A 24,295-nucleotide genomic window follows, 5' to 3' on the forward strand; every position below is an offset into this window, starting at 1 on the left:
TGGGTTCGTGGAGGTGGAAGTCTTTTTATATAAGTCTTATATAAGATATAAGACAATATCTTAGGATGATAGTTTAGTCGTAGGACTACAATTCTCCTTGATCATTCACTGCTTTCCTCTCCCTACCCCCTAACCTTCTGAAGTTCTTGGAAAGTCAAGAAACAGTAGTGAGAGCAAAGCAAATAAAAATTCAAGAGCTTTCAGGGGCCAAGGGCTTGGTCTCTGGTCAAATAACCTGACCTTTACTCAGTTCCATTTACAATCTCTCTTCTGGGAAGGCTTGGATGGTAAAAGAATCTGCCTGCAATGCAGGAGACGTGGGTTCGATCCCCGGGTTGGGAAGATCCCCTACTCCAGTATTCTTGCCTGGAGAATCCCCATGGATAGAGGAGCATGGAGGGCTACAGTTCATGAGGTCGCAAAGAGTCAGACATGACTAGCAACGAAGCATAGCACATGCCAAGCACAGCAACTCGGAGAACCTGCTCTTGCTGCAGGATCCACCTTCTGTCCACTTCCACTTTTCCCTCCAAATCTCACTACATGCTGATCATGTTGCCAGAGTGTCCTTCATAGGTGTCTTGTCACCAGTTTGAGGACATGACCTCCAAGATGTCAGGCCAGTGGGAAGTTGATGCCACATACCTTAGCAGCTGGCAGTCTGGCGCATCTGGTGATAATTTCATTAAGCTCAGCCCTCCCCCACCCTAGGTCTTCTTGTTGGCATTGTTGTTAATTTGAGGATTTCTGTAGGACACGTGTGACACATGGCTCTTCAGTAAGAGGAGCTGACAGCCTTGGCTGGCAGAATGAGGCATGGGGCTGTGTGCTAGGTTCCATTTTCTGAGAAGGAGAACACCTCAATTTCATGAGGCCTTGAGCTCTCAGACCCAAAGGAGAGAAACCAAGGGTGTAGAAGGTTGACAGGCACTGACTGGAAATCTGTGTGAGAAGGTGTTACTGCTGGCTGTGTCCTGTGTCTCATGCTGAGCGCAGAAAAACTGATGCTTTTGAACTGTGGTGTTGGAGAAGACTCTTGAGTGTCCCTTGGACTACAAGGAGATCCAACCAGTCCATCCTAAAGGAAATCAGTCCTGGGTGTTCATTGGAAGGACTGATGTTGAAGCTGAAACTCCAACATTTTGGCCACCTGATGCAAAGAGCTGACTCATTTGAAAAGACCCTGATGTTGGGAAAGATTGAAGGCTGGAGGAAAAGGGGACCACAGAGGGTGAGATGGTTAGATGGCATCACTGACTCAATGGACATGCTTTGGGTAAACTCCAGGAGTTGGTGATGGACAGGGAGGCCTGGTGTGCTGTGATTCATGGGGTCGCAGAGTCAGATTCGACTGAGCGACTGAACTGACTGACTGACTGACCACCACCATCATCGTGCATGGTCACTGGCCCTTGTTCAAGTCCAACAGGTCCAAGTCCCCTTATCCCCTGGCAGCCTTATTCTACTTTGTGTTTGCAGTGGACTTATCTGGACATCTCACAGTGGAATCATAGATTATTTGTCCATTACTGTTTAGCTTGTTTCACTTGGCATATGACTTCAAACTTTACTCAATTTGCAACACATGTCAGAATTTCCTTAGTTGTTAAAAATAAATAGCACACAGGCTCACCATCATGTACAGTCAGGGAATTACAAATGAAAATCGTGATATATCACACCACACCTCTTAGGACTGCTAAACGCCAAATATAAGATAATACTAATTGCTGGAGGGTGAGGAACAACAGCAATTCCTCATTTCTGGTGGAATGCATGTACAGCCCCCATGAGAGACAGTCTGGTAGTTTCCCCCAAAGCTCAACAGGTTTCACCTTGGGATCCAACAATCATGCTTTCAGTATTTACGCAGTTGCTCTGAAATTCTACATCCAAATGCAAACGAGGATGCAGTTTTGCACAGCAGTTCTATTCACAATGGCTACAAACTTGAAGAAATCAGGATATCTTTCAGTAGATGAATGTGCAAGCAAATTGGTATACACAGATATCAAGGGGACCAGATAACACCACCCCAAATTATGTCTGACATGAGTTAGTTTAGTTTAATTTAAAATAATAATAATAATAAAAATCTGAGTAGAGGTTGCCCCCTATTTTTTTTTAATGTGTTCATTTCTTTATGGCCATGCTGTGTCTTCGTTGCTTTGAGAGGCCTTTCTCTAGCTGTGGAGAGCTGCTTCTGCTCTTGTTGCAGAGCGTGGGCTCTAGGTGTGCAGGCTTCAGTAGTTGTGGCGCCTGCATGTAGTAGTTGTGGCTCCCCAGCTCTAGAGCGCTGGCTCAGTAGTTGTGGTGCATGAGCTCAGCTGCTCTGAGGCATGTGGGATACTCCTGGATCAGGGATAGAACCTGTGTCCAGCACATTAGCAGGCAGATTTTTAGCAGCTAGCTCACCAGGGAAGACTGAGGTTACCCTTTTGTGAGGTACATTTACATTTATGAGAGAAATCTCCATTTGTAAGGGTGTCCCCCTTTGAACCTAGGAGAGGAATACTTACATCTCAAGGAAGGAACACTTATCAGTGAAGAAGTCAGGACTTAAATCTGCAAACAATCATCTGTTTATTTACTGTGCTTTGCATGATAACCTGCCATAAATGGCCTCCGCCTTCCCCTCAGGTCTTTCTTCTGTTTGGGGTTGAAGAGCTATTTGTGGTGAAGTCTTTGGTCATTTCAGGGAGGACTCAGTTTTCCTTGGCATCTCCTGTCTATGAAAAAGGTATACATGTTCATTAAACTTCTTTCTCCTGATAACTTGTGTTTAATGATGGAGAAGGAGGGCTCAACCAAGAACCTGGAAGGGGAGAGGGAAATTTATTTTCCTCCTATATACATGCAAAGGAATAACACTCAACAGTGGAAAGGAATGAAACATCAACCTTGAAAGGGATAAATCTTAGATGCACATGGCTAAGTGAAAGAATCCAGTTGAAAAGGCTGCACCCAGTATGACCCCATTGTGACATTCTTGGAAAGGTAAAGCTACATAGATGATAAGCAGATCACGGAGTGGGGAATTGGAAGTGATCATTTAGGATGGATACCTGTCAATATGCATTTGTCTAAGCCTGTCACTTTATATAGTGCAAAGGGTCAATCAGAATCTATTCAAATGTACTTATGCATTGTATAAGTAAGTCATAGGATGGCATACCAAACACAACAGAATCTCAACATCACTCACTATTCTATCACTATTCAGTTCAGTTCAATTCAGTCGCTCAGTCATGTCCGACTCTTTGTGACCCCATGCATTGTTGGTGGGAAAGTAAATTGACATAGCCACTCTGGGGGGCAGTATGTAGGTTCCTTAAAAAACTGAAAAGAGAACTACCATACCACCCAGCAATCCCACTGGGTTTGCTGAGACTACCATAATTCAAAAAGACATATGCACACTCATGTTCATTGCAGCCCTATTTACAGTAACTAGGACATGAAATCTGGAGAAGGAAATGGCAGCCCACTCCAGTACTCTTGCCTGGAAAATCCCATGGATGGAGGAGCCTGGTAGATTACAGTCCATGGGGACAGGAAGAGCCAGACAAGACTGAGTGAGTTCACTTTCACTTTTCACTTTCATGCATTGGAGAAGGAAATGGGAACCCACTCCAGTATTCTTGCCTGGAGAATCCCAGGGATGGGGGAACCTGGTGGGCTGCTGTCTACGGGGTTGCACAGAATCAGACATGACTGAAGTGACTTAGCAGCAGCAGGACATGGAATCAACCTAAATGTCCATCAACTGTGAAATGGGTAAGGAAGAGTGCTACATATATACAGTGTAATATTATGTAGGCATTAAAGGAATTAAAGTGGGTCCTCTAAAGAAATGTGAATGGACGGTCAGTCATAAAGTGAAATGAGACAGAAAAACAAAAACATATATTGTATCTTTATATATATATATATATATATATATTCGTATATATGAATTTATACGTTTATCTGTCTATCTATAGGCTTCCATAGTAGCTCAGCTGGTAAAGAATCTTCCTGTAATGCCAGAGACCCCGGTTCAATTCCTGGGTTGGCAATATCCCCTAAGAAAGGATAAGCTACCCGTTCCACTATTGTTGGGCTTCCCTTGTGGCTCAGAGAGTAAAGAATCTGCCTGCAATGTGGGAAACCTGAGTTTGATCCCTGGTTTGGGAAGACACCCTGGAAAAGGGCATGGCAACCCACTCTAGTATACTTGTGTGGAGAATCCCCTTTGGCAGAGGAGCCTTGCAGGCAACAGAATGAACAGGATTGAGCAGCTAAGCACAGCGTATATGGAAAATGGTGCTGAGGCCCTTATCTCCAGAGCCCACATAGAGGCACAGACACAGAGAAGGACCTTGACGATGCAGCAGGGGAGGGGAGAGGTGCAAACTGAGAGGCCAGCAGGGACATGCATGCCCTTCTAGGATGTACGTTTCCTGTTGTTGCTTTTGTTTGTTTTTAAATTTCCTTTATTTATTTCTAATAATCCTCAGGTCTTTAACCAGACAGCTAGTGGAGAGCAGCTGTCTAATATACGGAGCTCAGCTTGGTGCTCTCCATTGACCTAAAGAAGAGGAATGAGGGGTGGGTGGGAAGCTCAAAGGGGAGCAGATATATATGCACATATAAATGATTTACTTCATTGTACAGCAGAGAATAATGTAACATTGTAAAATGACTATAACACAATTTAAGAAAGAGAGAGAAAACAAATAGGTGGTCCTGGTGCTACGACTCTGCACTCCCAAAGCAGGGAGCCCAGATTTGATTCATAGTCAGGGAACTGTATCCCACAAACTGCAACTGAGACCCAGCGTAGCCAAATTTAAAAAAAAAAATGAAAAATTACGAATGGCACAGACAGACAGCATAAAAAATAAAATAGTATCCATATATTTCTGATAAATGTTATAAAAAATGGGGACATTTCCTTTTCAGGAAAAGCCCTGACGGTTACTAGAAATAAATTAAGGAAATTTAAAAACAAACAAAAAGCAACAACAGAAAACCTATTATGCCAAACAAAAGAAGTCTGACACAAATGCAAACACATGATCCGGTTTTTATGAAATCCTAGACAATAGATCTAATCTCTCGAAACCAGCAAATCATTGGCTGCCTGGTGTTGATCAAAATGGTTGGGAAAAGGACAAGAGAAAATTTGTGGTGATGGAAACATTCTGTATCTTGCTTGTGGTGGCTGTACATGGGTGTATTTATCTGTCAGAAAACATACAACTATACTCTTAAATTTTACTGCATGTGGATTATACTAAGGTCATGAAACGATACTTAACATGGTTTGTCACTAGAGAAATGCAAGTTAAAACCACAATGAGAAACTATCTCACATCTAAGATAGCTTCAATGTAAAGATCAGAAACAACAGAATATGACAAGAGTGCACAGGATTAACAAGTGGTGGGAGAACGTGGAGACACTGGAACCCTGTATCTTGCTGGGGAGAATGGAAGATGATGTGGCCACTGTGGAAAAAAGTTCACACATTCCTCAAAAAGTTAAAATTGACCTATAAGCTGGCAAAACTGTTAGGGGAAGCACACTAATTGAAACTGCCCACCCTGGCCAGACACCATAGTAACCATTTGCATGAGTTGTTTTATGACAGGAGATCCTGATAAGGAATACGTAACTAATAAGCCACCACCAACAGGAAGAGTTCGGGAAAGGTTAAAAGGAGACACCATGTGTCCGTCCACTTCCCAGAATCCCTCTCGCTAGCATCCATCTTGGCTGAGCGATGCGAGTGCCACCAGGAAAGACTCTGAATTAGAATGATTGGCCAAAGACCACCTGGAAACTAATCCCATCACCATAAACCCAAGACTGCGAGCTACGCAGCAGAGCAGTTCTCCTGGGTTCCCTTACCCTACTGCTCTCCACCCGGGTGCCCTTTCCCAATAAAATCTCTTGCTTTGTCAGCACATGTGTCTCCTTGGACAATTCATTTCTGAGTGTTAGACAAGAGCCCAGTTTTGGGCCCTGGAAGGGGTCCTCCTTCCTGAAACAAAACTACTCTAGGTCTAAACCCAAAAGAATTGCCAGTAGGGACTCCAACAGATACTTGTACACGAATATTCATACCAGCACCATTCACAACAGACAAAAGGGAGGTGCAACCCAAATGTTCATCCATGGGCAATGGATAAGCAAAATGCTTTAGAAACACAGTTACCCCTCAAACAACACAGATTTGAACTGCACAGGTCCACTTACACCTGTATTTTTTTCAATAAATATATACTATGGCATGTCCCATGGTTTTTGAATCCACAGACATTTGAATCCACAGAGGTTATAGAGGGCTGACTGTAAAGTGTACACATATTTTTGACTACATGGAGGATCTTAATACTTTTTTGCTTTCAGAGAACTAATTTTGTAAAGGGAATGGTGCTCAGAGATATAACTTGATACTTTCATCTCCACCTGCCTACCTCCCATCTTCATTCTGAAGTCTAAGATCTGCCTCAGTATCAGCAGGGCCACAGCCATGACTTTCTGCCTCTACTCTGTTCCTGCAGGTGCCCCCCACCCCTCCCCCCATAGTAATCACTGCTTATTGTTTCTCAGGCCCAAACGATTCCATTCTTGGCTCCTTCCTTCCACCAGCTCGACATGAATTGAATAAAATAAAGTTGATTCTGTCTTTGAGATATATCTAGTTCTGCCCATACATGAGTACTTGCTTTATTACACTACTAGTAGCAGTGACTTCCCTGATAGCTCAGATGGTAAAGAATCTGCATGCCATGTAGGAGACCCCAGTTCGATTCCTGGCTTGGGAAGATCCGCTAGAGAAGGGATAGGCTACCCACTCCAGTATTCTGGCCTAGAGAATTCCATGGAGTGTACAGTCCAGGTGGCTGAAAAGAGTCAGACACGACTAAGTGACTTTCATTCATTCATTCACTGACTCAGTACCAGTGAGCAGGCAAGTAGATTTAAAGTAAATGCTGCTTAATTAACTGCCCATCTAGATGGAATAAAATCGATCCAACAAAAGTCAGTGCCAAGTGAATAGTGAACCTAAGTGGAAAGGAAAGAAAAACCGGTAGATGACATAGGGGAATATCTTCATGACCTCGGGTAGCCAAAAGTCCAAGGGCAGGAATTTGTGTCTGCTGCGTTCATGCCGCATCTCCAGTATAGATGCCCAGTGTTTCCAGAGGGAACATAAAGGAAACTTCAACACCATCTGGAGGAAACTACACACATGCAAGCACTTGGGTCATTGTGAAGACACACAGTGTTCTTAATGATCAGATTGAATGTCATATAAATGTCACTTCTCCTTAGTCTAACATCTAATGCAATCCTAATTAACAGCCATTTAGACTGATTTTCAGGATAAACTGATTCTAAGTTTCACATGAAAAATGAGCAAGAATACCTAGGAAAGCCTGAGGGAAAAAAGCCAGGTCCAGTGATGAGGTGTGATAAGGCCTAGCAGGAGATAAGACAGATTTTAAAGCCAGGATTATTATCATTTTTTTTTGAAGAATCCAGGCCACTACTGTTACAAGTTTCGTTATTGGCTCGGATACCACTACATAAAACACTATTCCGAAGACTCTTGACTTGTTAGGTGCCTCCCGATTCAGAGATCGGGAGGGCCCTGGGAGGCGCAAACGGAGGCGGCCGCGATCGCCTTAAATCAGAAAGTGGTGGATAAGTTTTTAAAGGTTTGTGCAGAGGGGCAAGGGGCTCGCCAGGGCGCCCAGCTGCAGTGCCCTGTAAGCCCCCTCCTTTCTCAGGAGGTAGAGCACAGTCTCCCTCCTTTTCTTCATCAATGGCAGAAACATATGATCTGCGCAGAAAGTGGAGACCCACCACCATCCACCGCCATAGCCTCCCCCACAGGCTATCTAACAGCCTCATGACAGGGGTCCAGGACATTTCTAATCACATTCCATAGAGCAAAAGCCTCTACAGGAACCCTTTTTGGCCCATGTTTCTCTTTCCCTGTTCCGGAGATCTTTTAACTGTTCGGTGACTGAATCTTTTTTTTTTTTTTAATTTTATTTTATTTTTAAACTTTACATAACTGTATTAGTTTTGCCAAATATCAAAATGAATCCGCCACAGGTATACGTGTGTTCCCCATCCTGAACCCTCCTCCCTCCTCCCTCCCCATATATGGTGACTGAATCTTATGGATGGTCTGATTGGGGATGTTTCTCTTAAGCTCTTAGGAGCATTTTTAGTTAAAAAAGACCAATCTTTATCAGAATGGTATTGGGCTGCTGCCTCTTTTAAATCTTTCTCATCTTGAGGTGAAGTATATTAATTATAAACAATTAACGAATTGTTTTTATTAATAATTTATAATTATTTATGCATTGTCATAAATAAATATATGTATTTATATAATCGTACATTTTAATTAATTAAAGTAACATACTGTAAATATAAGTATTTACAATAAATGTTTGTAATATTATTTAGGTAATGTAAATATAATGTAATTCATAGCTAATATTAAATATTAATCATATATAATGTATATACATAAGTATAATTAATATATATAATATAATAATGTAATAATAGCATTATTTAATAAATGTAATACATTTATATATTATTAGATTCATAAACATTAATATTAAAATTATATTATTTAATTACAAAATAATATTAAATCATTTTAATAAATTAATGTAAATTATTTATATATTTTATTACTAAATCACTTTGGCAATTAATGTAGCGGATTAACCAGATTCATGAGCAGGATCTAAAGCGTCTCTAATCATATTTCATAAAGAAAAGGTGTCAGTGGGGACCTTTTCTGGGTCATGTAAAGCATAATAAGTTTTTAGGGGCTTCCCTACTTTTTCCCAGATATCTAGGTTAACAGTGCCCTCTTCTGGAAACCAAGGACATTGCTCTTGTACAAATGTAAAAACGATTGAACATTAGCTTTCTTAAACTTAATTCCTCTTTTGTTTAACAGTTGTAAGATTACTCCTATAAAGAGTTGTCGTTCTTTTGAGTCATTGTTACCCGTGTCAGAAAATTATCTTTTTTACCTCTTCGTCGAAAAGATTTTTACTTCCCACTGTTTTTTACTTTACCTATTTTATGCACGGGGGTCTGCGGCATCCTGAGTGGGGTCCTAGCCATCTGAAAAACTGTACAATGGGGGAGACTTACCTTCGGGACTCTGTTTCAGGTGCCACTTAGCGGTGTCCAGCCCAGTTGGATCCAGGGATTCCCTCAGGAGAACGGTGTCGGCAAATAGAGAAAGTAAAGGAGATAGATAAAAGGGAAAAAAAAATAGGCTTAATCTTCCTTGGTTTACACAGAAAGCCAATAAAGTTCCTGACACAGAACTTGTTCTGGTCACGGAGTCCGCAGGCGCCCTCTCAGGTGGGGTTAGGACGCAGGACGCCCTCTCCCTGGTGAAGACGCAGGGCGCCTTCCCGATAGGGTCTTAGAAGCCCAGGCAAAAAGTGAACAGAGAGCCCCTGTGTTTTAAGTAGTCATCCTAAAAAAAGAATGGAGAGAAAAAAAGAGTGAAAAGGAAAAAAAAATGACACCGGGAGACCAAGCTCTGATGAAGCCGGGTCTGTAGCTTTATTTTCAAAAGGAGCTTTTATACCCTAAGTTGCATATTTCCAGAAGTGAAAGATACAGAGTTATATAGAGTCAGCTCAACATTACATCAGTTTCACCCTTATCAAAAGCAGGACATTTTTTGTATAGCTTTTTATAAACAAGGTTCTTATGTTGTGCACACCATCTTCTGGCCCTGTGGCCTGTTAACATTTTGAAACTCTTTTTTGATAAAGGTTGGTCGCCCAGAAAACCTGTTTTCCCTTTATCTTTTTAGTCTGCAGTCCCCCTCAAGAAACAGAGATACATTCTTATGGAACAAAGGCACAGTGGGTTACAACAAAGAAAGAACTTACTAACTCAAGGGTTTTATGTTGCTAATGCCAAGGCGACTGCTTGTTTTTCTTGCATACCAACTATTTTTGTTAATGTACTCCCAGGCGCACATTGGGTAAAGGACAAGGAAACTCGGCAGCAAACATTGGCTCAACAATGCAGTATTATTTTAATAAAGCTTTTTTATCGCTCGAAGGTTATGCTTGGGGTGTTGTGAACAATCATGTGCATTAGTTGTAAGAATGTGGATAAACCTGCCAAACAAGCTAAAATAGTAACAGAGGGGTTACAGTAAAAATGTTCCTTTCAAGCCCAGGAGACTTAGTAACTAGAGCCCTAAGTTGATTTGTTTCAGAAAAAGGTGGTCAGGGATAGCCCCCTGTAAATGTCAAAAAAGTTGGTGAAAAGCATAATATAATAAACAGTAGACAGACAGATTTTAGTTTTGGGGTAGATGCTGGAGCAGGACTAGGGAATCCCTTGAGTCCTGTTTCGCCTTTGTCTGTCAGGTCCTCTCCACATGATGTTTGTCATGGTTGGGATCTCTCGTGGTGGCTCCCAACATATATCAGAAGCTTTCTCTATCTCCTTTATACTTTAATAAAACTATTACATAAAAAGCTCTGAGCAATCAAGCCTCATCACTGGCCCTGGATCGAATTCCTTTCCTCCAGAGGCCAAGAATCCTGGCATCTGTCACAGCTCATCGCAGCAACATTTCAATACTGAAGGGATCCTTCAAGAACTAAAGTCTTTTAATAGTACAAAGCCATAGATTACAAAATGAAAATACATATGACCCCCCTAATTTGTGCAGCTTCACAGGTGCCACTATGTGGGTCAGGAAGATCCCCTGGAGGAGGGCATGGCAATCCACTCCATTGTTCTTGCCTGGAGAATACCATGGACAGAGGAGCCTGGCAGGCTACAGCACATAGGGTCGCACAGAGTGGGACACGAATGAAGTGACTTTACACTCACGCACCTTAATTTGTCAAGAAATAGCTGGAGTAACAGCAAATTTAGCCTTGGAGTACAGAATGAAGCAGGGCATAGACTAATAGAGTTTTGCCAGGAGAACACGCTGGTCATAGCAAACACCCTCTTCCAACAACACAAGAGAAGACTCTACACATGGACATCACCAGATGGTCAACACCGCAATCAGACAGATTATACTCTTTGCAGCCAAAGATAGAGAAGCTCTATACAGTCAGCAAAAACAAGACCGGAAGCTGACTATGGCTCAGATCATTAACTCTTTATTGCTAAATTCAGACTTCTATTGAAGAAAGTCGGGAAAACCACTAGACAATTCAGGTATGACCTAAATCAAATCCCTTCCAATTATGTAGTGGAAGTGATAAAAGAGATTCAAGGGAATAAATCTGATAGAATGCCTGAAGAATTATGGGCGGAAGTTGGTGACATTGTACAGGAAACAGTAATCAAGACCAAACCCCCCCAAAAAGAAATTCAAAAAAGGCAAAATGGTTTTCTGAGGAGGCCACACAAATAGCTGTGAAAAGAAGAGAAGCGAAAGGCAAAGGAGAAAAGGAAAGATATACCCATTGAAATGCAGAGTTCCAAAGAATAGCAAGGAGAGATAAGAAAGCCTTCCTCAGTGATCAATCCAAAGAAATAGAGGAAAGCAATAGAATGGGAAAGACTAGAGATCTCTCCAAGAAAATTAGAGACACCAAGGGAACTTTTCCTGCAAAGATAGCACAATAAAGGACAGACATGGTATGGACCTAACAAAAGCAGAAGATATTAAGAAGAGGTGGCAAGAATACACAGAAGAACTGTACAAAAAAGATCTTCACAACCAAGATATTCACGATGGTGTAATCACTCACCTAGAGCCAGACATCCTGGAATGTGAAGTCAAGTGGGCCTTAGGAAGCATCACTACAAACAAAGCTAGTGGACGTGATGGAATTCCAGTTGAGGTATTTCAAATCCTGAAAGATGATGCTGTGAAAGTGCTGCACTCAATATGCCAGCAAATTTGGAAAACTCAGCAGTGGCCACCGGACTGGAAAAGGTCCGTTTTCATTCCAATCCCAAAGAAAGGCAACGCCAAAGAATGCTCAAACTACTGCACAATTGCATTCATCTCACACGGTAGCAAAGTAATGCTCAAAATTCTCCAAGGCAGGTTTCAGTAGTATGTGAACTATGAACTTCCAGATGTTCAAGCTGGATTTAGAAAAGGCAGAGGAATCAGAGATCAAATTTCCAACATACGTTGGGTCATTGAAAAAGCAAGAGACTTACAGAAAAGCACATACTTCTGCTTAATTGACTACACCAGAGCCTTTGACTGTGTGTATCACTAAAAAAAACTGTGGAAAATTCATCAAGAGATGGGAATACCAGACCACCTGACCTGCCTCCTAAGAAATTTGTATGCAGGTCAAGAAGCAACAGTTAGAACTGGATATGGAACAACAGACTGGTTCAAAATCAAGAAAGGAGTAAGTCAAGGCTGTATATTATCGTCCTCCTTATTTAACTTATATCCAGAGTGCATCATGAGAAATGCTGGACTGGATGAAGAAAAAGCTAGAATCAAGATTATCAGGAAAAATATCAATAACCTCAGATATGCAAATGACACCACCCTTATGGCAGAAAGCCACGAGGACCTTGATGAAGAGCCTCTTGATGAAGGTGAAAAAGAGTGAAAAAGATGGCTTGAAACTGAACATTAAAAAAAAAAAAAAAAAAAACTAAGATCATTATTTTGCCATCAAAAGTCCACCTTCTTAAAGAAACGGATTTTCCAGTAGTCATGTACGGATGTGAGAGTTGGACCTTGAAGAAGGCTGAGCATCAAAGAATTGATGCTTTTCAACTGAGGTGTTGGAAAAGACTCTTGAGAGTCCCCTGGACTGTATGGCAATCAAACCAATGAATCCTAAAGGAAATCAGTCCTGAATATTCATTGGAAGGACTGATGCTGAAGCTGAAGATTCAATACTTGGGCACCTGATGCGAAGAACACACTCCTTGGAAAAGATCCTGATGCTGGGAAAGAGCGAAGGCAGGAGGAGAAGGTGCGACAGAGGACGAGATGGTTGGATGGCATCACTGACTCGATGGATATGAGTTTGAGCAACTTCTGGGAAACAGTGAAGGACAGGGAAGCCTGGCGTGCTGCAGTCCATGGGGTCACAAAGGGTCAGACATGACTGAGCAACTGAACAACAGCAATTATTTCAAAGAATTCAAGTGATGTTGCATGTAAAGACAAATATGTGAAAGCCTATCTCCACTGGCTTTTTTTCCAAAATGAATTTTCTCACCTTTTGCTTTATAAATTGAATTCATTTTACCCCCTTAATCCAGACTCAAGATTCTGTTTGTATACTGGGAAATTCCTCCACCAACATGTGTGTAAGCCGATCCCCTTTAAAGTCTGCTTGTTTCTGAGTGTAAATCTGCTTGCTCCCCAAGCCCCTGCGATGAGTAATGTCTGGTGACAGTAAGGCCCACCAGGTGCTCTGCCAAAGAGAAGCATTGGGAGTGACCTTTGACAAGTGAAGTCCCTGCCTCCCTCTGCACCTGCCCATCTGCTCTGGTGATGCTTAAGAGCCCACCAGAGGTGGCCATGGGAGGGGACCGCCTCGGGAACCAGGACATAGGCCGCTCACGTCGCGGCTCCCTGGTGTTTTAAAAGAAAGACCATACTTGAAGTATGGTATGGTACATTAGCTCTTGAAGTTTATGAGTGTTTGTTTTTCCTGTTTTAGGCGATGCAGAGATTAAAAATGAAGAGCACAATAAACACTTATCAGATACCGTGGATAAGCTTCTATCCGAATCAGATGAGAAACTTCAGCTTCATCTGAAGGAGAGAATGGCTGCTTTGGAGGATAAGGTGAGCCAGCCCCACGGCCTCTTTAGAAAGAGGCGCATCTGGCCTGGCCTGGCCTGGCCCGGCCTGTGTGTGGGGGAAATCTCCAGGATAGGAGTTGGAAAACTCTTCCCATAGAGGGCCCCAGAGTGAATGTCTTTACTGGTATGAATAATTGAGTAGCAGCATTTCATGCTAGTGAATAAGCGTGACAGCATCCACAGGCAGTGTGTAAAGGAACAGACATAGATGTGTGCCTGCAACCTTTACAGAAAGCATCAGAGAGCCAGATCCACTGATGGCCCCAGTGTTACCAGCCACCATGCTAGAACTTTCTTCTAGGTCCACCCTCACCCTTTCGTTTCTTTCTTAGAAGTTTATTTCTGGGGCTTTGCTGGCAGTCCAGTGACTGAGAGTCTGCCTTGCAAGGTCAGGGACGCAGGTTCGATGGCTGGTTGGGGAGCTAAGAGCCCACAGACCACGTGGCAACCACAACAAAGGAATCCCACATGACGCAGCTAAGCTAAGGCCTGACACAGTCTAATCGATAAGTTTAGTTCAGGATCTTTTACATAAAGTGATAGAAAAGACTGAATCAACTAAAAGCAAGTATTCTCATATTCCAACTCCAGCCTTCTCTCTTTTCATTTGCTTTGAAATATGGCTGAGAACCTCCACCAGAGCAGCTCAGTGGGCAACACTCTGGTTCAGGTTCGGTGAAAACCTGTCCCAGCTGCACCAGTGCCCTAAAGGCGAGGCCCAGAACCTTCCCTGAGGTTGGCGTTTGGGCAACACTTGTCTGAGAGAGACCAATGGTCACTACAAGTTCTGTGGCACGTTTTCCCCCCACAAAACCCAAGATGAAACACACACCTCACTAGAGACCACACAGTGTGGTCCCCTCACTTCACCCTGACCTGTGGGCTGGCCCTGAGGTGGGGATAGTTTTGTCTCAGGCTTGAATTTAGCATGTGAAACCTGTGCCAGTTTCCTGAGTGACCACTGAACTGCAAAAAGCTATAAGCAGTTTCACTTGTCCCGGGACCTGGCCTCCTTGTATCTAAAAGATCAGTCAGGGAAGGAGGAGATTGTCTGTGTACAAGTTAATGTTAAAAGTTGTCATCCAGCCTCGTGCTGGCACTTCACTCTGGGCGCGAGGTCTGCCACTCATCCCGAGGTGCTTTATGCTTTCAGACAGAAGAGTAGCCATCCCGCAGTCCATGCAACATCTGTAAGAATTGACACTAAAGCTGTTTGTATCTTTTTCAGAATGCTCTCCTATGGGAAGCTAAAAATGTTAAAAAGCAATTAGAAGAAATGCAAAACAACAAGCTACTTAAATCTCTAAATCGTTTAGCAATTTGTTAAGAGCTGAATTGAGCTGGGTTCATTGTTCCAGTCACTAAAGATGCTTAGCAGATGTCGAGTTACATTTTCCTTATGGCTAATCCACTGCTGTAACATGTATAGCATTTCTGGTTTTGAACACTGAATGTGTTTGCATTATAGATGGATTTAGAGTGTGTGGCCGTTGTGTGTGGTTCAGAATTCTGAGTAGTCCTTTCTGGGTTCACCCGAAAGCTGAGACAAAGCGTGAGCCTTTCACGTGGACTGTGCTGTCCGTTAGAAAGATAATATGAGCCACATATGCAATCTAAACTTCCTTAAAAACCAACGGGCTACTTGACGCCCTTTTTTCACTGTGAGTCTTGAAATCCTGTGTGATTTCCACATCTAGTGTTGCACCAGCCTGTCTCACGTGCTCAGGGGCTGCAGGAGGCGAGTGACTGCCGTGGCCGACAGCACAGAGCTGCCAGGTTGTCAAGTGACTCAGAAACTTGGCCTGTTTGACTTGTTTTACCCCGTGAAGAAGTGAAGTGGGTTGTAGAGGAATGAATGTGAGGAATGCAGGTGAGCTCCATGGATACAGTTTAAAGCAATGAGAGGAGCGAGGGCAATAGAGTGAGTCCTGCCCCCCTACCCGAACCCCCGCCCCAAGTCCAGCTTCTCTCTACAGACTTCATCATTGTTAATGGCTTGCCGTGTTTCCTCCAGAAGCTTTTCTACACCTGAGATGGAACTTCTTATTCATTATGGTTTATAGGGTTTAATATTGTTCTGAGTGCTTCTATTTGCTATGGGACACTTAGAGAATATTTTCTCACAATTAAAATATTTGGAGTTGAGGAAGGAGCCAAGATGGCGGAGGAGTAGGACAGGGAGAACACTTTCTCCCCCACAAATTCATCAAAAGAGCATTTAAACGTCGAGTAAATTCCACAAAACAACTTCTGAACGCCGGCAGAGGACATCAGGCACCCAGAAAAGCAATCCAACTCTTCGAAAGGAGGTAGGAAAAAATATAAAAGACAAAAAAAGAGACAAAAGAGGGAGGGACGGAGCTCCGTCCCGGGAAGGGAGTCTTAAAAAGAGAGAAGTTTCCAAACACCAGGAAACCTTCTCACTGCCGAATCTGTGCCGAGCTTTGGAAGCACAGAGGGCAACATAACAGGAAGAAAAAATAAATAAACAATTAAAACTCGAAGATTGCGAGTCCTACGGGAACTCCCCCAGCGGAGAAGCAGCGCAGACGCCTGCAGGCACCATTAACAAGCGGGGGCTGGGCAGGGAGGCGCAGCGCGGGCTGCATCGCTTAGAGTAAGAATCTGGCCTGAATACCCTAAGCACTATCTGAGCGAAATAATTTGGGCTAACAAACCAGACTGTGGGATATCTACCACGCGAAAAGCTAGCCCCAACCTAAGACCGCCAGGCCCGCGCACGGAACAAAGAATTGAACAGAGATAGCCGGCTGCAGACCTTCCCCCTCTGGTGACAGGCAGCCAGAGCCGGAAGGGGGCAATCGCAGCTCCAGAGAGACATTATCTATAAAACTGTAAGCAGGCTTCTTTGCTAACTAAAACTTCTTGGGGGTCTGGACGGTTAACATCTGCCTAAGAAGGTGCGCCGGTTTTGCGCCCAGATAACCAAGTGGCGGGGAGGCGATAAGTTGCAGCATTGGCGCTCGCCAAACACCTCATCACTTGAGCTGCTCGGACCTGGGAAGAGCACAATACTCAGGCCCAACTGAGTCTGCGCCTCTGAGGACTACCCGAGTGCCTGAACCTGAGCGGCTTGGACCTGGGAGGTACATACAACCCAGGGCCAGCCTCGGACTGTTCCCGGCGGAACAACCTAGAGCCCTAGCAGTGTGGGCAGGGAGGCTACACGCGCAGTGAGCGGGGGCAGACCCAGTGTGGCTGAGGCACTGCGAGCGCACGCCAGTGTTATTTGCTTGCAGCATCCCTCCCTCCCTCCCCACAGCGCGACTGAACAAAGAGAAGAAATACAGTTCCACCCATCAGAACACTGACACAAGCTTCCCTAACCAGGAAACCCTGACAAGCCACCTGTACAAACCCACACACAGCGAGGAATAGCCACAATAAAGAGAACTCCACAAACTGCCAGAATACAGAAAGGACACCCCAAACTCAGCAATTTAAACAAGATGAAGAGACAGAGGAATAGCCAGCAGATAAAGGAACAGGATAAATGCCCACCAAACCAAACAAAAGAGGAAGAGATAGGGAATCTACCTGATAAAGAATTCCGAATAATGATAGTGAAATTGATCCAAAATCTTGAAATTAAAATGGAATCACAGATAAATAGCTTGGAGACAAGGATTGAGAAGATGCAAGAAAGGTTTAACAAGGACCTTGAAGAAATAAAAAAGAGTCAATATACAATGAATAATGCAATAAATGAAATTAAAAACACTCTGGAGGCAACAAATAGTAGAATAACAGAGGCAGAAGATAGGATTAGTGAATTAGAAGATAGATTGGTAGAAATAAATGAATCAGAGAGAATAAAAGAAAAACGAATTAAAAGAAATGAGGACAATCTCAGAGACCTCCAGGACAATATTAAACGCTACAACATTCGAATCATAGGGGTTCCAGAAGAAGAAGACAAAAAGAAAGATCATGAGAAAATACTTGAGGAGATAATAGTTGAAAACTTCCCTAAACTGGGGAAGGAAATAATCACCCAAGTCCAAGAAACCCAGAGAATCCCAAACAGGATAAACCCAAGGCGAAACACCCCAAGACACATATTACTCAAATTAACGAAGATCAAACACAAAGAACAAATATTAAAAGCAGCAAGGGAAAAACAACAAATAACACACAAGGGAATTCCCATAAGGATAACAGCTGATCTTTCAGTAGAAACTCTTCAAGCCAGGAGGGAATGGCAAGACATACTTAAAATGATGAAAGAAAATAACCTACAGCCCAGATTATTGTACCCAGCAAGGATTTCATTCAAATATGAAGGAGAAATCAAAAGCTTCTCTGACAAGCAAAAGCTGAGAGAATTCTGCACCACCAAACCAGCTCTACAACAAATACTAAAGGATATTCTCTAGACAGGAAACACAAAAATGGTGTATAAATTCGAACCCCAAACAATAAAGTAAATGGCAACGGGATCATACTTATCAGTAATTACCTTAAACGTAAATGGGTTGAATGCCCCAACCAAAAGACAAAGACTGGCTGAATGGATACAAAAACAAGACCCCTACATATGTTGTCTACAGGAGACCCACCTCAAAACAGGGGACACATACAGACTGAAAGTGAAGGGCTGGAAAAAGATTTTCCATGCAAATAGGGACCAAAAGAAAGCAGGAGTAGCAATACTCATATCAGATAAAATAGACTTTAAAACAAAGGCTGTGAAAAGAGACAAAGAAGGTCACTACATAATGATCAAAGGATCAATCCAAGAAGAAGATATAACAATTATAAATATATATGCACCCAACACGGGAGCACCGCAGTATCTAAGACAAATGCTAACAAGTATGAAAGGAGAAATTAACAATAACACAATAATAGTGGGAGACTTTAATACCCCACTCACACCTATGGATAGATCAACTAAACAGAAAATTAACAAGGAAACACAAACTTTAAATGATACAATAGACCAGTTAGACCTAATTGATATCTATAGGACATTTCATCCCAAAACAATGAATTTCACCTTTTTCTCAAGCGCACATGGAACCTTCTCCAGAATAGATCACATCCTGGGTCATAAAGCTAGCCTTGGTAAATTCAAAAAAATAAAAATCATTCCAAGCATCTTTTCTGACCACAATGCAGTAAGATTAGATCTCAATTACAGGAGAAAAACTATTAAAAATTCCAACATATGGAGGCTGAACAATATGCTGCTGAATAACCAACAAATCACAGAAGAAATCAAAAAAGAAATCAAAATTTGCATAGAAACGAATGAAAATGAAAACACAACAACCCAAAACCTGTGGGACACAGTAAAAGCAGTCCTAAGGGGAAAGTTCATAGCAATACAGGCACACCTCAAGAAACAAGAAAAAAGTCAAATAAATAACCTAACTCTACACCTAAAGCAACTAGAAAAGGAAGAAATGAAGAACCCCAGGGTTAGTAGAAGGAAAGAAATCTTAAAAATTAGAGCAGAAATAAACGCAAAAGAAACAAAAGAGACCATAGCAAAAATCAACAAAGCCAAAAGCTGGTTCTTTGAAAGGATAAATAAAATTGACAAACCATTAGCCAGACTCATCAAGAAACAAAGGGAGAAAAATCAAATCAATAAAATTAGAAATGACAGTGGAGAGATCACAACAGACAACATAGAAATACAAAGGATCATAAGAGACTACTATCAACAATTATATGCCAATAAAATGGACAACGAGGAAGAAATGGACAAATTCTTAGAAAAGTACAACTTTCCAAAACTCGACCAGGAAGAAATACAAAACCTTAACAGACCCATCACAAGCATGGAAATTGAAACTGTAATCAAAAATCTTCCAGCAAACAAAAGCCCAGGTCCAGACGGCTTCACAGCTGAATTCTACCAAAAATTCAGAGAAGAGCTAACACCTATCCTGCTCAAACTCTTCCAGAAAATTGCAGAGGAAGGTAAACTTCCAAACTCATTCTATGAGGCCACCATCACCCTAATACCAAAACCTGACAAAGATGCCACAAAAAAAGAAAACTATAGGCCAATATCACTGATGAATATAGATGCAAAAATCCTAAACAAAATTTTAGCAATCAGAATCCAACAACACATTAAAAAGATCATACACCATGACCAAGTGGGCTTTATCCCAGGGATGCAAGGATTCTTCAATATCCGCAAATCAATCAATGTAATACACCACATTAACAAATTGAGAAACAAAAACCATATGATTATCTCAATAGATGCAGAGAAAGCCTTTGACAAAATTCAACACCCATTTATGATAAAAACTCTCCAGAAAGCAGGAATAGAAGGAACATACCTCAACTTAATAAAAGCTATATATGACAAACCCACAGCAAACATTATCCTCAATGGTGAAAAATTGAAAGCATTTCCTCTAAAGTCAGGAACAAGACAAGGGTGCCCACTTTCACCATTACTATTCAACATAGTTTTGGAAGTTTTGGCTACAGCAATCAGAGCAGAAAAAGAAATAAAAGGAATCCAAATTGGAAAAGAAGAAGTAAAACTCTCACTATTTGCAGATGACATGATCCTCTACATAGAAAACCCTAAAGACTCCACCAGAAAATTACTAGAACTAATCAATGATTAAAGTAAAGTTGCAGGATATAAAATCAACACACAGAAATCCCTTGCATTCCTATACACTAATAATGAGAAAACAGAAAGAGAAATTAAGGAAACAATTCCATTCACCATTGCAACAAAAAGAATAAAATACTTAGGAATATATCTACCTAAAGAAACTAAAGACCTATATATAGAAAACTATAAAACACTGGTGAAAGAAATCAAAGAGGACACTAATAGATGGAGAAATATACCATGTTCATGGATTGGAAGAATTAATATAGTGAAAATGAGTATACTACCCAAAGCAATTTATAGATTTAATGCAATCCCTATCAAGCTACCAACAGTATTCTTCACAGAGCTAGAACAAATAATTTCACAATTTGTATGGAAATACAAAAAACCTCGAATAGCCAAAGCGATCTTGAGAAAGAAAAATGGAACTGGAGGAATCAACCTACCTGACTTCAGGCTCTACTACAAAGCCACAGTTATCAAGACAGTATGGTACTGGCACAAAGACAGAAATATAGATCAATGGAACAAAATAGAAAGCCCAGAGATAAATCCACGCACATATGGACACCTTATCTTTGACAAAGGAGGCAAGAATATACAGTGGATTAAAGACAATCTCTTTAACAAGTGGTGCTGGGAAATCTGGTCAACCACTTGTAAAAGAATGAAACTAGAACACTTTCTAACACCATATACAAAAATAAACTCAAAATGGATTAAAGATCTCAACATAAGACCAGAAACTATAAAACTCCTAGAGGAGAACATAGGCAAAACACTCTCTGACATACATCACAGCAGGATGCTCTATGACCCACCTCCCAGAATATTGGAAATAAAAGCAAAAATAAACAAATGGGACCTAATTAAACTTAAAAGCTTCTGCACATCAAAGGAAACTATTAGCAAGGTGAAAAGACAGCCTTCAGAATGGGAGAAAATAATAGCAAATGAAGCAACCGACAAACAACTAATCTCAAAAATATACAAGCAACTCCTACAGCTCAACTCCAGAAAAATAAATGACCCAATCAAAAAGTGGGCCAAAGATCTAAATAGACATTTCTCCAAAGAAGACATACAGATGGCTAACAAACACTTGAAAAGATGCTCAACATCACTGTTTATCAGAGAAATGCAAATCAAAACCACTATGAGGTACCATTTTACACCAGTCAGAATGGCTGCGATCCAAAAGTCTACAAATAATAAATGCTGGAGAGGGTGTGGAGAAAAGGGAACCCTCTTACACTGTTGGTGGGAATGCAGACTGGTACAGCCACTATGGAGAACAGTGTGGAGATTCCTTAAAAAACTGGAAATAGAACTGCCTTATGATCCAGCAATCCCACTGCTGGGCATACACACTGAGGAAACCAGAAGGGAAAGAGACACGTGTACCCCAATGTTCATCGCAGCACTGTTTATAATAGCCAGGACATGGAAGCAACCTAGATGTCCACCAGCAGATGAATGGATAAGAAAGCTGTGGTACATATACACAATGGAGTATTACTCAGCCATTAAAAAGAATACATTTGAATCAGTTCTAATGAGGTGGATGAAACTGGAGCCTATTATACAGAGTGAAGTAAGCCAGAAGGAAAAACATAAATACAGTATACTAACGCATATATATGGAATTTAGAAAGATGGTAACGATAACCCTGTATACGAGACAGCAAAAGAGACACTGATGTATAGAACAGTCTTATGGACTCTGTGGGAGAGGGTGGGAAGATTTGGGAGAATGGCATTGAAACATGTAAAATGTCATGTATGAAACGAGATGCCAGTCCAGGTTCAGTGCACGATGCTGGATGCTTGGGGCTGGTGCGCTGGGAAGGCCCAGGGGGATGGTATGGGGAGGTTGGGAGGGAGGAGGGTTCGAAAAAAAAAGAAAAAAAAAAATATTTGGAGTTGATAACTACTCCTGTAACCTGTTCTGCACATTTTGGTGCAAGTCATTTTACATCAGGAAAGCAAGCGGTGCAGGCTGTGTCATTTGCTGTTTCATAGGACCAGCTGATTCTAAACCTGGAAACCCTGAGAGCCGAACTGGACCAGACGAGGCTACGAGGGGCTCCCTTCCACCATGGGTAGGCCGCTCCCCCAAGCAGCTCCCCTCAGCGCTGTCGAGTGTGACAAGGGCCTGTCTGGTGTGTGGACAGTATGACTGGCTGTTGCTCATGGTTGCACCTCAAGGAGCCTGTAGCTTCGTGGCCAGCGAGAGAGAAGAGACAAACATTGTTCCTTAGGGTCCAACTTGGTACCACGGAGTGGTAGTCACAGGACTGACAACACTCAAAAACACAGGCAGAGATTTGGAACTGGGGTGGGGGGCGACCAGTTGATATTTGGGTGTATTTATTTGAGGGGCCTGACAGACTGTGACACTGCTATTTCTTAAGAGTCGCAGAAGGTTAATAACCTGTAGTCTTTTTTACATGAATGGAGACTGAGACATGACTTGTCATTGACTATGGTGGGAGGAATCACCTGGCTTGTGAATGAGGCAAGCAGATCAAAGTGTAACACAACTGGGTGCAGATTTCTCAAGCCTAGTTCTTCTAAAGCAGAGTTACACCACATGTATGAAACGCTCAAACCAGGACCAGAACTTGCTGCTGGTACAACTCCTGTGCGCCAGTTCAAAATCCATTTCAGGTCCCTCCCTAGTCATTAAGTAACCAATGTGGGCAAAGTCCTAACATTAAAAGTGAAAGGTCTTAAAAACGCTTTTTCCAGAATTCTGTATGTATTAAACTCTGCCACCTAATCTCCTGTTGCCAAAGAGTAGTGTGAATAGCTTATACAAACCTGTGCAAATATTTCTGTTTTGAGTTCTCACACGGAATTACTCACACCAAGCTACTAAACAAGGACACTTGCTGTACCACATGTTGGAGGGGTTCTCTCTGAGATGGTCTCACGGGGGAGGGGTGGGCAGGGTGGGCGCTGTCTGTCTGTGCACAGAGGAGAGGTGAGGCTCACAGGAGGAGGCCTGAACCCCCAGCACTCTTCTGTTTTCACGGTGACCGTTAGGTAGTTTCTCATAAATCATGACACCCGCAGACACGACCGCCAGAAACATCATGATTCCACATGGTTACACAACTCGGGCCTGAGGATCTGAGGGTGAGCAAATGCCACTTGACTTGTCTGACCGCCGGTATCACTGTCACACATCCCTTCAAGGAGCGGAACCTCAGAAAACTCGAGAAGATGGCCAGGCAAGCTGCCTCAGCAGAGTCCACACAGCATGCTCCCATCTCTCCAAGAGAACGGGCTCCACAGACGTCACCAGACTCGCCTGAGTGAATCAGAAGGAAATTTCAGCATCATCAGGAACACATTTGACAGGGAGTTGTGGGGGTGGGGGTTGGGAGAGGATGAACCGGGAGACTCGGGTTGACATATATACAGCACTGATACTACACATAAAGTCAACGAGTAAGGACCTAGTGCACAGCACAGGGAAGTCTACTCAGTGCTCTGTGGTGAAGTAAATGGGCAGGAAATCTAAAAGAGAGGGAGATACGTAGATAGATAGATAGATAGATGACTGATTCACTTTGCTGTACAGCAGAAATTGACACAGCAGTGTAAAGCAACTATATGCTAATAAATGAATGAATGGATGAATGAATTTTTAAAAAGGAACACACTGGGCACCCTAGAACTTGTAGAAATGAGGAGTCCACAACCCAGGGTGCAGCACAGCGCTAGGGCTGCCCTAATGTTGGTTCACTGCCAACGGAATGCCTGGACCAGGCCTCTTCTACCCCAGAGATCTCAATGCAGAGGCGGGGAGGCAGCCAGTTGCGGTCTCGCCAGAGCTCTGCTCTT

At 42.4% G+C, this 24,295-nt stretch overlaps 1 protein-coding gene across 3 annotated transcripts in view; it reads right to left on the reverse strand.

The window, feature by feature from the left end:
• LOC133243947 (liprin-alpha-1-like) overlaps positions 1–24,295 on the reverse strand; it is a 71,583-nt gene that overhangs the window by 32,060 nt on the left and 15,228 nt on the right. For 2 of the 3 annotated variants that reach the window (XM_061410652.1, XM_061410651.1), the window contains one exon: positions 23,330–23,759. The exons of the other annotated variant lie outside the window; for it this stretch is intronic. In XM_061410652.1, coding sequence (XP_061266636.1) covers positions 23,655–23,759 — 105 coding nt within the window. In that variant the 3' untranslated portion in view covers positions 23,330–23,654. Of the gene's footprint in view, positions 1–23,329; positions 23,760–24,295 lie in introns of those variants that run through there. 3 annotated transcript variants of the gene reach the window in all.

Source organism: Bos javanicus, unplaced genomic scaffold (assembly GCF_032452875.1).
Source record: "Bos javanicus breed banteng unplaced genomic scaffold, ARS-OSU_banteng_1.0 tig00000391_1, whole genome shotgun sequence".
NCBI classification, from domain to species: Eukaryota; Metazoa; Chordata; class Mammalia; order Artiodactyla; family Bovidae; genus Bos; species Bos javanicus.